Below are 14,316 nucleotides of genomic sequence, written 5' to 3'. Positions count from 1 at the left end.
AGAAATGAATCTCAGATAAACCTGAAAAGTTTATACTCAACCTCCTCGCGGGAGCGTCTGGGAGAGGAGGCGCTGGCGGCCTCAAGGAGCAGCGGAGCTAGACTTGAGGAAACAAAGGGAAGTTAGTGCACGCATAGTTATAGTACAAGTGACCATGCACGCACAATAGCCTACTTACATTACGTTCGTTTTGAATCTTAACATACAAAAAAGTTTGCTTTGCTGGTTACTCATGAACGTGTTATATGAATGTATACACCTGGTTGTCTCTTGTAGACAAATTATCCTTACAGGAATCAATCCCGCGGATGACATCCCGTTTGTTCGTTTTCGCAGAATTCTCATGACAGCGAAGTACAAAAAGAACGTAACAGGAGGACAACACCTTTAGCGGAAGCATGCAACTTGAAATGCTCCGTTTCTCATACTCTAGTATGCAGATCCTCGTAAGAATCGATTATGTGACTGAGCACATCTCTCTACTGAATTTTCAAAGAGACTTCATTGAACTGATGCAACGTTGAAGTGGCGCAATGGGGAATTCACTCGGTGTGTACAAGAGCTAAGCTGATGCATGCAGAGCGAAATCCACTAGAGAAAAGGGCATACAGCTCATGGGACTAGTGCAGTCAAATTTCGAAAAACAACGTGATGGAAGAGCAATCGGGCAAAGAAGGAAGGATGGGGACGATGATTTACTTGTGGCGCATGCGAGCCAAGCGGTCGACGACGGAGGTATCCTTCTCAAGCTTTGGATCCTTGGTGCCGAAGCTGTAATGCTTGAGAGGGAATAAGTTGAGGGTGGCCATGGATGATGAAGGGGAAGCTCAAAGATGAAGCTGATGAAGAAGATGAGAAGATGAACAAAGGAAGAAGATGAGATGATTCATCTTCAAGAAATCTTTACGTTGATGAGATTCCGTTATATTCAAGAGCCTTCACTCCGCCAACTTCGTTTCATCATACTTTGTCCACTTTTCTAAGATTTAGTACTTAATCACCTTTCCTTAATCACTTTCAACACTCTTTTTTTTTCCCGGAAAAACAAAAGATTTTATTCAAAACAATAAATGAAAATTACAGCATTTAGAGCTTGCCTTGTTGAGCACGACATGCCAAAGCAACAGACTCCAAAGTGCGACTGTAAAGCCCTAGAATATCAATGATAGTCTGCTCAACCTCAAACAAGATATAACCACGAAAAGGACATCTCTTGTTAGAAATCGTAAGATTCCCAGTCCTCCAAACATGGTGAATAACGCAAGCATGAAACAATATGCCAAACATGCAGCTGAAACTCATTCATCTGGCCACAATCACTTTTAACCTCCTTTCAACACTCTTGCTAGGCCTTCCAAAGGAGATGCCTCAAATCCCCTCTCACTTTATCCTTCTGTGATAGCATTCATTTAAGGCCCTTGCACAACCCCCATCCATGGATAACCCAAAAACAAACTCTTAGACATTTGTCTTTGGCATGCCAACAAGGTAAACATTTCACTAGGCCGCCTTCCAAAGGAGATGTGACAACCTCACCCTTCGATTATGACAACCCTTAAATCTCCTCTCACACTATATATCCTTTTATCATAGCATTCATTTAAGACCCTTGCACAATCCCCATAGATACATAACCAAAAAACAAACTCTTAGACATTTGCCCTTGGCATGTCAAAAGAAACAGCTTAGGGTGGCTTTAGACTAGCCAGATGCCATGGCTCAAGCATGGATTCGAGCAAAACATGACCGGTCCACCCCCCCTCAAAAGTAGTAGTCATTTGGATCTGCACCGATCACGGAGCCTTGTCCCAAGACTGATGTACCAATAATTAGCCATTTCTGTACTCAAACGTCTGCCTCGTCTGAACGTGTAGGCACGGCGGCACTCCTTCAATTAGAGGTTTTGTCCATGGTATAAGTTGAGGGTGGCTGCCATGAGGGAGAAAGAGGGAGGAGGGAGGAGGGGAATCAGATGGATGGACAGAAGCTAAAAGCTAAAGGTGAAGCTGAGAAAAGAAAGAAGATGAGATGATTCTTCTTCAAGAAGTCCTCATGTTGAGGATCAATTATCAAGAGACTTGAATGTGCCAACTTCGGTTCATCATAAAAGGATCAATCACGTTGTATTTTCTCTTATTATTTGTACTTGATCACCATCTTAATCAACTTCAACATCTCATTCTTGACACAGCAGCAAGACCCTAGGCAGTTTGGAAGTTCGCCCGCCTGAGCTGCCCTCAGGAAGACCCCTCTTGAAGTTGAGCAAAGGAAGAAGAGGATATGAATATTCTTTAAGAAGTCCTCATGTTGAGGATCCATTATCAAGAGACTTCAATCTGCCAACTTTGTGTTATCATACAAGGACCACCTTTCACGTTGTTTAGTACTTAATCACCTAAGTTCTGCACCAAAAGGCTCTTTGCAAGTTCACACCAATCACATGCTACGGCTCAAGCATGGGTGTTTTGAATTGGAAAAAGCGGATTCGAGAAAAACATGACTAGTGGATGGAGGGTTCGTCTAGGCTACCCCCTTGCTCCCTAATTTTGCACCAATAAGCTTTTTCCAAGCCTGCACTAATAACTAGCTAATTCTGTACTTAGACATCTACTCCATCTAAACATGCAGTCAGAGGTTCAGTTGGCAGATGGTGTGAACCTAGCCTCAACCAGCCTCTTTCCTTTCGAATGGCAATCAAACTGACAAATTTTGAGATTTAACTGAAAATTAATCACTAGCAGCATAACTAAAAAGTCTAAAATTTTGAACACGTGGTTTCCTATTGACCTACAATCCAATCAACCAACTTGAAATTTCAACTGAACACTATTGTGTATCAAGTGAGAAATATTGTGTGTTACCCACTTTTGAGATTCTCTCAAAATAGTACCACACTTTAACTAAATTTTGAAATTGAGGTGAAGTTTAAACCTATCCATTTAAAAACATAATAGTTTTATATATTTTTTATTTTGGGGATAATTTGGAAAATTCTAAAATCTAAAAAGTCATTGATTTCTAAATGAAATAGGTAGAAAACAATTTATCAACCAAAAGTTTTGATAAGCTGCACTTTGTGATGCATATTTATTTGTTATAAATTAATATTAATAACTTGACAAAGTGCGGATCGTACTAGCCTAATCTATCACTTAATGAGCATAAAGATCACGGAGGATCAAACCAAATATGGAAAGCCATGGGGAGAGAGACACGAAGTATGAAACACTCAATCTATTCCAATGTGCTATTCTCAACCATACATGATAGGCCTCTTATATAGAGAGTGCCCTTTGAATAGTCAACACATGTGTGATCCTCTCATCCACATCTCTCCTTGTGGATATCCTCAATCCACATCTCCACATCATGTAGTCCACATCATGGGGTGGCTACTTTAATTCTTTCCTATACCATACCTTAGCCCTTTAATCTATGTGCTCATGGCACCATATCTCAACACCTCCCCTTGGTGCCATGATCCTTTGGCTACTGCAAGGTGGTCAGATGTGAGTTACATTCCATCACCTCCCCTTAGTGCATACTTTGCTACTTAAGGTGGTCAAGTGTGGATTTTACATGTCAATACCTCCCCTGGGTGCTTTCATAGCTACTCTCAGGTGGTCAGGCTTGTTTTACAAACATATAGGCTGAAGGTGGGCAAGGTTTTTGTTACTCAATACATGTTGTCGATGTCGTCGTCTTCTTTGCTTGACGTAGCTTGATGCATGATGCTTTGTTCTTCCATGTGCCTTGATGCTTTATGTGTGGATGCCATGCTTTCTGCTATGGTCATCTCATGCACTTGAGCTTTTGGCATACTTATGTACATTCATGCTTTGCTTTTTCATTTGTTGCAAAGGTCTTACCAATTGATTTCTTTCAATATTGGCAGTGTCTAATTGCATACAATGATTTTGACATGACAGGCGCGTGGAGCTCGAAAAGACAATCACTTTTCCTTTTTGGAGCGTGTCCAAATTTTTCCTGGATTGGAAGTTACGGCTTGTCGAAGTTTCTCTGAAGAAGAGGGCCTTTGATGATGTGGCACAGGGATTCACATGCTGAATTCCAAACTGTGCTTGGCAGGGGCTATGTGCTAGGGTGGCACTGTGGTGATGTGGCATTTAACTAACCCTAACCCTGGTTGTTGTAGGTTCACTTAACCATTGACCAAGGTAAGGTTTAAGCTTAACCTTTAGTTTAACTAACTTAATCATAGCTAAATCTTATCCTGCCACGTGTCCAATGCTGACCGTTGATTATGGCTAACCAAACATTTACTAACCATGGTTATGTTAGCCACGTGGCCTTATCTACCACGTGGCATCATCTTCCTCAGATGGCTCTCAGAAGGCCATGAGTGATGACGCCTCTGAACTCGTCGAGCTGGAGCACCTCTGAAGGCCATGCATGTTTGCAGTAGCTGATTGAGCTGGAGCGCTTTCTTCTGTGGGCATTTGCAGTGGAGTCGAGGCGCTGTGACTTGGTGAAGCTTTGCGAGAAGGAGGCTGTGGAGCCTAGGCGCTGTTGCTGTGTGGAGGCGGAGCTGCAAGGGCTGGTCTGTTGGAGCGCTGCTGTGCGTCACGAGCTTCAGAGCTTCGGTAACTGGGTGCTTTACAACAGCAAGAATCAAACCTTATGGCGGAGTTTCCGGCATCCCACTGATACCCTCTTGGCCCACCAGCTCTTCCTTCCCAGCATGCAGCGCTGAAGGCACTGTGGTCTTGGATGCGGAGGCGTACGAGCTTACAAACTGCCTCCCCTGTCTCCAGCCCAATGGTTGGTGGTGATTGAGAGCGACGCCTGCCAGGGAAATGCTCTAGCTTCTCTCCATCACTTGCTTTGAAGTCTCCAACATGAGAGTCTCGTTCTAAATTCCGTAACGAATTACCATAGCATTGCTGCTGTCCAAACGCCACCGTCATATTGTTGCTTACCGATGCAGGATTTGGTTTCGCCAAACATAGAGCTTAGAAGCATTTGTTTCAGACCCTCCCTCGCTGTAGCCTTTGTTGGAGGGAGCCGCCTATGCTTGCTTTGCTATCAGCTTTCGTCGTTCATGTTGTTGAAGAGCCGTTTGGGACATAGAGGAGCTGCCCGTGAGCCCGAAGTTGTTGCAGGTCATAATTGAGGCTCTGCTTGCTACTGCTGAGGCGGGTTTGCTGAGGTTGTTAGGCAGCTCGTTGGACTGCTGGGTGTAGGCAGAGAAGGCACAAAAGGTCGTTGATCAGTTGGCAATCGCTTGGAGCCGCGTTGGACGAAGCTTTTGGCTGAAGGCATTGGTGTTCATGGCCTTTGGGTCATGGTAGGAGCCGCAGGTCGTTGGGAAGCTGCAGGTTGGGCCAGACGTCTTGATCGTCCCGGGACGGTCCTGTTGTGCTTATGGCTTATACAATGGAGGCGAGCTGCTGCTCAAACTTACAATGCCTGCTCAACTTGGAGTGCCATATCTTGTCGGCCCTAGCTTCTACCCGCCCCAAGGAAGCTGTCCTCCCTCTGCATATCGGGCTAAGTCACTGCAAAGGCGTAGATAGGCTAGGTACACATTTATCTTTCTTCTCTCTCAAAGGATAGGTCAAGGTATCTCTCTCTTTCTCTTTCAAATCACGAATCCTAACAAGAAGAGTTTCTCAATGAACGGAAATGCATGATGGAAATTTGTATAGGTAGAAGAGAACTCTCAATCTAAAACGAAAACTAATTTTGAAGAAAACATGATCTCCTAATGTATTTCTACAACTAATCTAGGAGACTATACCTAAGCTCTGATACCATGACAAAGTGCGGATCGTACTGGCCTAATCTATCACTTAATGAGCATAAAGATCACGGAGGATCAAACCAAATATGGAAAGCCATGGGGAGAGAGACACGAAGTATGAAACACTCAATCTATTCCAATGTGCTATTCTCAACCATACATGATAGGCCTCTTATATAGAGAGTGCCCTTTGAATAGTTAACACATGTGTGATCCTCTCATCCACATCTCTCCTTGTGGATATCCTCAATCCACATCTCCACATCATGTAGTCCACATCATGGGGTGGCTACTTTAATTCTTTCCTATACCATACCTTAGCCCTTTAATCTATGTGCTCATGGCACCATATCTCAACATAACTTTGGGTAGATGGTAAGATTGTTTGGTTGAGAATTCGTATTTACTTATCATTCATAACTTATTGTACTAGGTATAATGAACACTTTAATGAATGTAGAACTACATAATAAGATCACAATCTACAAATACTCTCACTAGGACACTCTCTTTGAGATGAGAAGCACTATATGTTTCAAAGTTGTTCTTCATTGAATTAATCAGTGCTACCTTAATCTCTTTTCCCTCCTACAAAGAGAGTTGATTATATTGCTTTCTTTTAATCTTTCAAATTTGACACTTTGTACACTTTACAATTGGAAGCCTTCGTCAATTAGATATTTTACCTATGAGTTTTAAACCCAAAAGAATTAAACTAAGTTTAAAGAGGAGGCCTCTTATCTAAAAACGATAAAACAAAGGTGATATGGAAGTTTGAAGACAAACATTCTTATTTAAATAAATATAATCTTTAAAAGTACATAATAAAATATATTAAAGCTTGCTGAATAATGGATTAATAGAAATCCTTCAATTTATTATTTAAAAACATTATATTAAAAAATATAAAAACATTATAATAAAATTTAAAAAATCAATAATCAAGATTTATAAATGTTTTGATTATAATAACCCATCAACATTATAAATTAAAGAAAACTAATACTTATACAAGACTTTCAAAAGCTTACTTGCCATGACAATTGCATATTATAAAAGAAGGAAAAGAGAGCTCATATTAAGTAAAAGAGTATAATGTCATTACATTAGATATGTACTACATCAACTGAAAGATTTGACATCTTAAATGTCATACAACTATTCACCAGGTCTCTCAGCTGTTTGCTTTGCAGATTTTGAAACAACCACTTCAGGTGCTACTTCCTCAAATAGCTCCGCCAGCTCAAATTCTTCATTATTAAAGGTAAGCTAGGGCTCACTAGATGCCAATTGTATTAATGAATTGTCAATACTATAGTTGGGTCAATGCCCGATTGGGTGTAGCCGATCGTGGAACTATTTTAGTTTGGCAGTTTTGGTATGAGTACAACATTGTTGGAGGAATTGTTTTGATTTAAGGCACACCCAAACCTCAGGATAATTAGCATCTGCTAAGCAGTGTGATGCTTACTTTGATGAGGATAGCTATTCCATCTTGCATTGATTAGCAAGGCTTTCTATGAGGAATTATGGGTGGTATGCAAATTTCTAACCAAGTACAATGGTCTAAAGAAAAGCATGGGCTATGTCCCACGACAATATGTGGCTCAACTAGTCGCAGCCAAAAGGATGGCCTTGTAGTGGATTGGTTCAAATTTTGAGAAAGCAGTTGAGTCCAAGTTGAAGCAGTTGAGTCCAAGTTGAAGCAGTTAGCAAGGGACAAATCCACTACAAGCTCAGCCCCAATCTTTGCATGCTACATTACAGGCTCATGATTGACCAAAAGGATGAAGAATAATGTTCAAGAAAATAGGTCTCAATGGAGAAAAATGACCATGCTAGCCAAGGGGATGAGGAGAAGGAACAAACTCCAAGAAGGGAGCAGTGGCACGGAAACCTCCAAGGAGCAATTGGTAGTTGAAAATTGTGCCAAGGGAGTAGATGATGGAGACACCAAGAAGCCACATCAGACACCAAGCAGCAATGACAGCTCGAGAAAAATACTGGTGGTACCAGAATGGAGACTTCAAACATCACCATCACACTCTGTTTGCCTCCCTCTTCTTTGCAAGGCTTACCTATCCCCTTGAGCCATTCTCCCTTGACCCCTTACTGACATAAGACAATCACCAAGATCAGAATGCCACTGAGTCATATTGGCAAATCCTAAGGGAGAACATGGTCCATAAAGCCCAAGCCCTTGACTACTTAGCCAACCACTAGCTCCCTCCCCAAGTTTTGGATTGTGACAATTTGTTCATACACAGTACAGGGAGGAGTTGGCTCGGTGCTTTGATGAGTAAATTACAAAATTAAGGCGAGCCCAACTCGATCTCACATCCAAGTGCAAGAGTTTGTAAGAGTAGCTTGATAGTAGGAGGGCAGTTTTTTACATCGTGTTTTGAATTGAGCCACATGACTATCCATGTCTTTCTTAACTCTACCCCAAAATTACAAAAACTTAAATTTCAAGCTAGCCACCTATGGGTGTGCTATTGGAGGTATTGACAATGATGGCAATGGTGGTCTAGTTCACGGTGGGGTTGGGAACAATGGTGATTCTAGATTTGCACTCCCATCTCTAGTACTATTAGGTAGAGTGTGAAAATGCTGAGTTATTTTCATCTTGATCAAACTCTATTTCTAGATCTCCTTTATCTTCCTTGAATCTTTGTTCAGGGCTTTGTTTGTCTACAAATTCGGATTCTTCATTCGAATTTTCTGTCTATTCTTTGGATCTTTTGTCTAGATTTTTTTGCTCTTTTTGTGGAACAATGTTTTCCAGTTCCTCGAAGTGCTGTGAGATCTAGTGGTATATCTTTGTAATCTACCTCGATGATTCAAGAAAGATTAAAAGGCAATTGGGGTGTAATTGATGACTGGTTCTTCTTGCATCCAATTCATCCAACCCCAAAAAAGTAACACTTTTTGGATTTCTTGGCACTTTTTGTGGGCATTGCTTGCTGGAAGCTTACCTTGCTACTAGTATGTCATCTTGAGAAAAGTCACCCGAGCATTGCGTTGAGCCTTCTGGTTGATGGCGGTTGAAGCAAGCTGAGGTTGTCAGCTGTGAGGCTTGGTCGGCTCATAGAGGTCTCCACTTGCTATGCATGCCAGTTGGGCAGAGGAGCCACTTGTTGTGTGGTTGGCTGGTAGAAGGCGGGTGGTTTGTCGCTCGAGAAGCCTACTAGAGCCTGTGTGTATCAAAAGCATTAGTTGAGAGGTCGTTGGCTACGGTACAAAGTTCGTTGGTAGAAGGAAGTTGGGTAGTGCTATTTTGCAGCCCATGGCTCATTTCTAGGAGGTGGTCCACCGTTCATCTGTGAGCCTCCTTGAAAGTGTCTCACCGTTGTTTATTGGTCAAGATTGTTGTAGCCTTAGAGTCCTGAACTGTGGGGAGCCTCCTATTTGTAGATGGAGCATTGTCAAAGGAGTTGGTTGAGGATGTAAGCCTATCGATTGCTTGATGGCAGCCTTCAGGTCTTCAACACTTCTTCACAGGCCATAGATGGAGCTTTAGTTGCCTAGCTATTGATGAGAGTAGAGGAGGAGATGGCAACTTCTTTGAAAGACTAGATCCCAAGCTTTGGAAGCTCTCAACAAATTTCTCATGGAATCACAATGGAAGGGAAACTTTTGTCAAAGAATACTCTCAATGAACGGAAATTCTCTCAATGGAAGAGAATCCTCATGAAGAACACTCAGGAACTCTCGATCTCTTGATCCATATCACTCTCTCACTTGAAGGATGGTGCCTCACTGGAAGGCAGAACCATGCTCTGATACCATGATAAAATATGAAGAGGGGAGAGGAGAAGAGTGGAGATGAGGAGAGAGGGCACAGCTAGAGAGCACACCACAAATGACTAACTGTACACACTAGATTTAGTTGAAATTGTAGAATATATACAAACCCTTTTAGGGTTAGGGTTAGGGCATCTAACCCTTTCCTTTATAGCACTCTATTCAGTTAGTGCTATGCACATATGATCACATGATGTTGAGCATTGTTTCTCAACAAACACTACCTACAAATAAATTAATTTGAGGATCTGAAAAATGTTGCAGTCCCACATGGCTGTGTTGGAGTTGATTCTGACAATAGTCATATCAAAATAGAAAAGGATATATTTTTATTTTAGTGAGTAAAAGTTCTAAAGGACATCTTCCTAACCTCATTACTTGCTAATGTGTTCTATCTACATTAGTAGTGGTGTTAATAATATAATAGTGGTTTCATACCAATAGAAAATAAGCACTGTTTCCATCTTGTATTTGATTTAATAGTGGTATTAATAATAAAATAGTAGTGCTAGGAGTGAAATACTAGTATTATACTAAGCGTAATATAGTAACTCCCATCACATATAATAGTTGATCGACAAACAAAAAGCACTACCTTCCAACTTTTGCAATGGTACTGGTGTTAATAATATTAAAGTGGTTTCATACCAGTAGATAGTACTTCATACTAATAGAAAATAAGCAATGCTTTCCTACATCTGTTATTTGATTTAAGAGTGATATTAACAATATAATAGTAGTGCTAGGAGTGAAATACCGGTATTACACTAGGCATAATACTCTAGGGTCGAAGCGGTCAAAGTCAACCCCTCCTACCCCTGGTGCCGAGACCATGCCCACAGTTGCGCTTTGCATAGTTTCCATCAGATAGACCACTGATACCCACAAATAATAAGCATTAATTTCCAACAGCTTGTTTCTCCTAAGTTTATAGTAGTTTCTTGTTACAAATACCCACAAAGAATAAGCACTACTTTTCGACAACTTGATTCTCCTAAGTTTAATAGTAGTTTCTTGTCACAAATACCAATAGAAAATATATGAACAAATTTAATAGTAATATTAAGAGCATAAGTGTGATATAAGTAGTACAATACATGCATTACAATAGGTTTCCTATAATTAGGTGGTAAGGAAGGTAGATCTCCAAGTTTAATAGGGACGAATACCACTTTATACCACTACACAATATCCACCATATTGAAATGTAGCTCTCCCAAGATTAAAAGGGATAGATACTACTTTATACTACTACACAACATATTGAATGGTAGCTCTCCAAGTCAATAGTGATATATACCACTTTATACCACTAGATAATATCCACCATTATTCAGTCCCCTATTGTGATAGCATTAATGTCAAACCAAATTTTGTAGAAGCCAAGATCAAAACCATCTCCAATGTAGATCTGTCACCTTTCTTGGGAATCTTCAAAACAGATCTCCCTTATCTTCTATACACCATCCCTTTTGTAGAACGAAGAATGTTCTAGCTGCACTTACTGTGTTTAGGCAATTTTCTTGAGAAATACACACGTGTGAAGCAGAGAGAGTGGTATGGGTGTTTTTAGGGCAAAATCAAAAGATTTAGCACATCACCATCCTCAGATAAGGGCAGTTGCTGCAAGCAATGCAATTTTCATTGATGATGAGAGTATGCACATCTCTTTGTGCAGCTTTGGTGGTCATGGAAACAATGAAATACTTTCCCTTTGACTCATTGTTCCACTTCCATGGTATTCTTCATGTAAGCATGCTATAAATGAGAAAAATTAATGCAGTGAGAAATTCTGACAGGTCGAGGGTGCATGTAAATAACTCCTAATTTCTCTAAGAAGATAAATCTCAAGAATAATTAGTCAGTACATTCATCATCTATGCTTCCTTTAATTAGGTTTGCAGGTTTTCATATGATTCCACACCAAAAGGGTTCGTGTATGGCAATGTTGTTCGTAAGCCTACCACTTCATCTTTGAGCTGCTTTAGAACAATAGCATCAATCGACACTACAACTTTTACTTCTTCCAAGGCCTTCTCTGATGTACATAGCCTTGCTTTGAGGCTTGCCATCAGTCCAAATACTCTCTCATTGTGATGCAGCTCACACTTTGCAGTCTCCATGTTCCCAGCCCATGAATCCATAGACAACACGACTTTCTACAATTTTTGTTGCACCAACCCCAAGATATCTGCTAGCAAATATTTAGATGCGTTACCAACTTGGGCTTCCAAAAATTTCTCGCTAAACTTTTATGGGCATGGAGTAGATGTAGTGTCAATGGATGCTCCAGCAGTAAAAAACTTTAAGCCAATCCTTCATTGTTACCTCCCTTTTAGTAAGCCACCTCGAGTTCTCTCCCTCCATACACAACCCATACTCGTGATTGAAGTCATATTTTTTTTTCTTTAGTGTTCTCGCCTCTACCTTGGGAGCACACCAACGGCTTATTGAATGTGTAGCCCATCCCATAACTAGAAGAAAAAATGGAGCGATCTACTACGATTGAATACTGAAGACCAAGAAACTAATGGAGACAAAACAAAAAACGGGACCCAATATCGAGAACTCACCTTTGGAGAGGGTGCACCTTCATCCACCTTATTCTTTCCTTTATTGATGACAGGTTGAATAGCGCTCAACTGAACATGCTCAACTGAACAGGAGGCTTTGTTGGAACCTCGAGGGGTTCCCCTCATAGAATTTTAATGTGCCACATGCATTCAAAAAGAGGGGTATTTTAATTCAACTTTTTGAAGAATTTAACAGGATTACAATAAGAAGAGGGGATTCTTAATTCAACTTTAGAAAAAAATTACTTAGTTCATAAGTAAAGAAGGGTGTTTTTATTGGGGGGAAAATTTTAGTTGAGGGGTTTTTTTAATATCCCTTGAATGCACATGATATATATAGTTTCTTAGTGGTGCACCCCGTGAGAGGCTAGAACTGAGCACTTCCCACACAACGTACTCAAAAAAGAGCTGATAAATGTGCATAATACTTGTGTGGGGGGGGCAAGCAAGGATTTTTTGGTTGTCATGGCAAGCACAGGGCAGGGCAGGGCAGGCATGAAAGTGTGTTGATGTAGGAGGGAAAGACATGCATGGAAAACTGTTGTCATAATGATGATGGCAAGCTATTAACGTGATGGTTGTTTATGGCAACCTGCTAGCAAGTTTTAAATTTTAAACACATTCATATTCAATACCACTTCCTTAAGCCTTCACAAAATGGGTTAAAAGTGTACCACCTTACCATGCATGTATCCTAGTACTAATGAGCATCTTAGCATTAGTCCTAATTAGCATACTAATGTTTATTTAGCACTTCGTTAGTTTTTTAAGAGTACTACAATAGTACTAAATTAGTACTAAATCAGCATATCAGAATTAGTACTAATCAACATATCAATAATCAATACAAGAATTTGTAAAAATTCCTGACAAAATTGAGAATTTTTACTAATATAGTTTGCAAAAGGAAAACAAGATAGGTAAAAAGCTGTCGATTCCATCAAGTAGTCCTAGTTCCGAGGTCAGGGTCCACTTACCTGCCACCATCCACATAAACCATATGTTAAAACAATATAGCTTAATTTGGGTAGACAAGTGATGCCTATGTTCCCTAGCTTGTTATTGCTTTACCTAGGAACAAGCACAACCCTCAAGATTCTAGAGTATAAAATTGTCATCATTTCACAGTTAAAAGAGTGCAATGATAAAACCCCTTTTTTTCTTTAATTAGAAAGGAAATAGTCCACATCCTTAAATGAGAAGCTAGGATCATTTCTTTAATTCAAGGGGGTTAGACTACACCCTTAAGAGAGAGGTAACAAATGGGGGATAGTCACAACCTAAAGAGAGGTAGAAAAAGGGGGGTAGCCCACACCCTTGAGAGACAGGGAAAAAAAGGGTCAAACAAGGGGGTAATCCACACCGTGAAGTGGGTATTAATACCAGTTAAATAATTTGAATAAGGTGACCCATGAGTACATTAGAAGTTTAATGACAAAAATCCATAAAAAATCAAGCAAAATGTTAGTCAACCAAGAATAAAATATTGACAAGATCGAGAAATGAGGGTGCTATTAACAAAATTGAAAATTTAAATAAAGATAGCTTGATAATAAGGGTGCTAATCAACCTAGTGAAAATTAACTAAAGGGTGAAATTAAGAAAGAGGAAACTATTGGTTAAGAGAGGGAGCAAAAAAGAAAAATTTAATTGAAGGAAGCCCTAATCTAAATAATAGGAAACTAATTTATATAAATATTTGAGAAAGAAATAGCTTAGAATAAAGCAAGGAAATAAAAGAAAAGAAAGACATAAGAAAGAGAGAGAAAGAGAGAGAGAGAGAGAGAGAGAGAGAGAGAGAGAGAGAGAGGGAGAGAATACTAACTGATTCTTCTAAGAAGGTTATAAAACTTTCACTAATATTTAAAAAGGAATGTACATATATACTTATTGACAATATTTAAAAATTAGATTAGGGAGGAATTATTTGCTATAGTAAGTTAAAAATAAATCAAGCCTAAAGGGCTCCATAAAGTATTAAAATATAGAGGGAAAGCATTTATTAAAAAAAAGGATGAATAAATAAATGAATGGAAACTTGAGACAACACTAAACAATGAGAGGCCAACAAAAAAGGGCCATGACTAGTATGTAAGAGAGGATATAAGAGAACGATGACACCGAAACCATAGGGTAAGCCATGACTTAAGGAGACTTTGATGGCATTGGCAAGTG

General features: G+C 40.0%; 1 protein-coding gene across 1 annotated transcript in view; it reads right to left on the bottom strand.

Moving 5' to 3' along the window:
• Positions 1-809, bottom strand: part of LOC147881681 (pre-mRNA cleavage factor Im 25 kDa subunit 2-like) — a 103,403-nt gene extending 102,594 nt beyond the window's left edge. The window contains exon 1 of the mRNA XM_087401230.1: positions 700-809. Coding sequence (XP_087257356.1) covers positions 700-809 — 110 coding nt within the window. The remainder of the gene's footprint in view (positions 1-699) is intronic.
• Positions 810-14,316: the final 13,507 nt, after the last annotated feature.

The sequence above is a fragment of the Dipteris shenzhenensis genome, chromosome 30, assembly GCF_047967505.1.
Source record: "Dipteris shenzhenensis isolate YYH24624 ecotype China chromosome 30, Dip_SZ_1.0, whole genome shotgun sequence".
Taxonomy (NCBI): domain Eukaryota; kingdom Viridiplantae; phylum Streptophyta; class Polypodiopsida; order Gleicheniales; family Dipteridaceae; genus Dipteris; species Dipteris shenzhenensis.
Note: the sequence above shows the minus strand (reverse complement) of the source record. Positions and strands in the feature narration are given on the sequence as shown.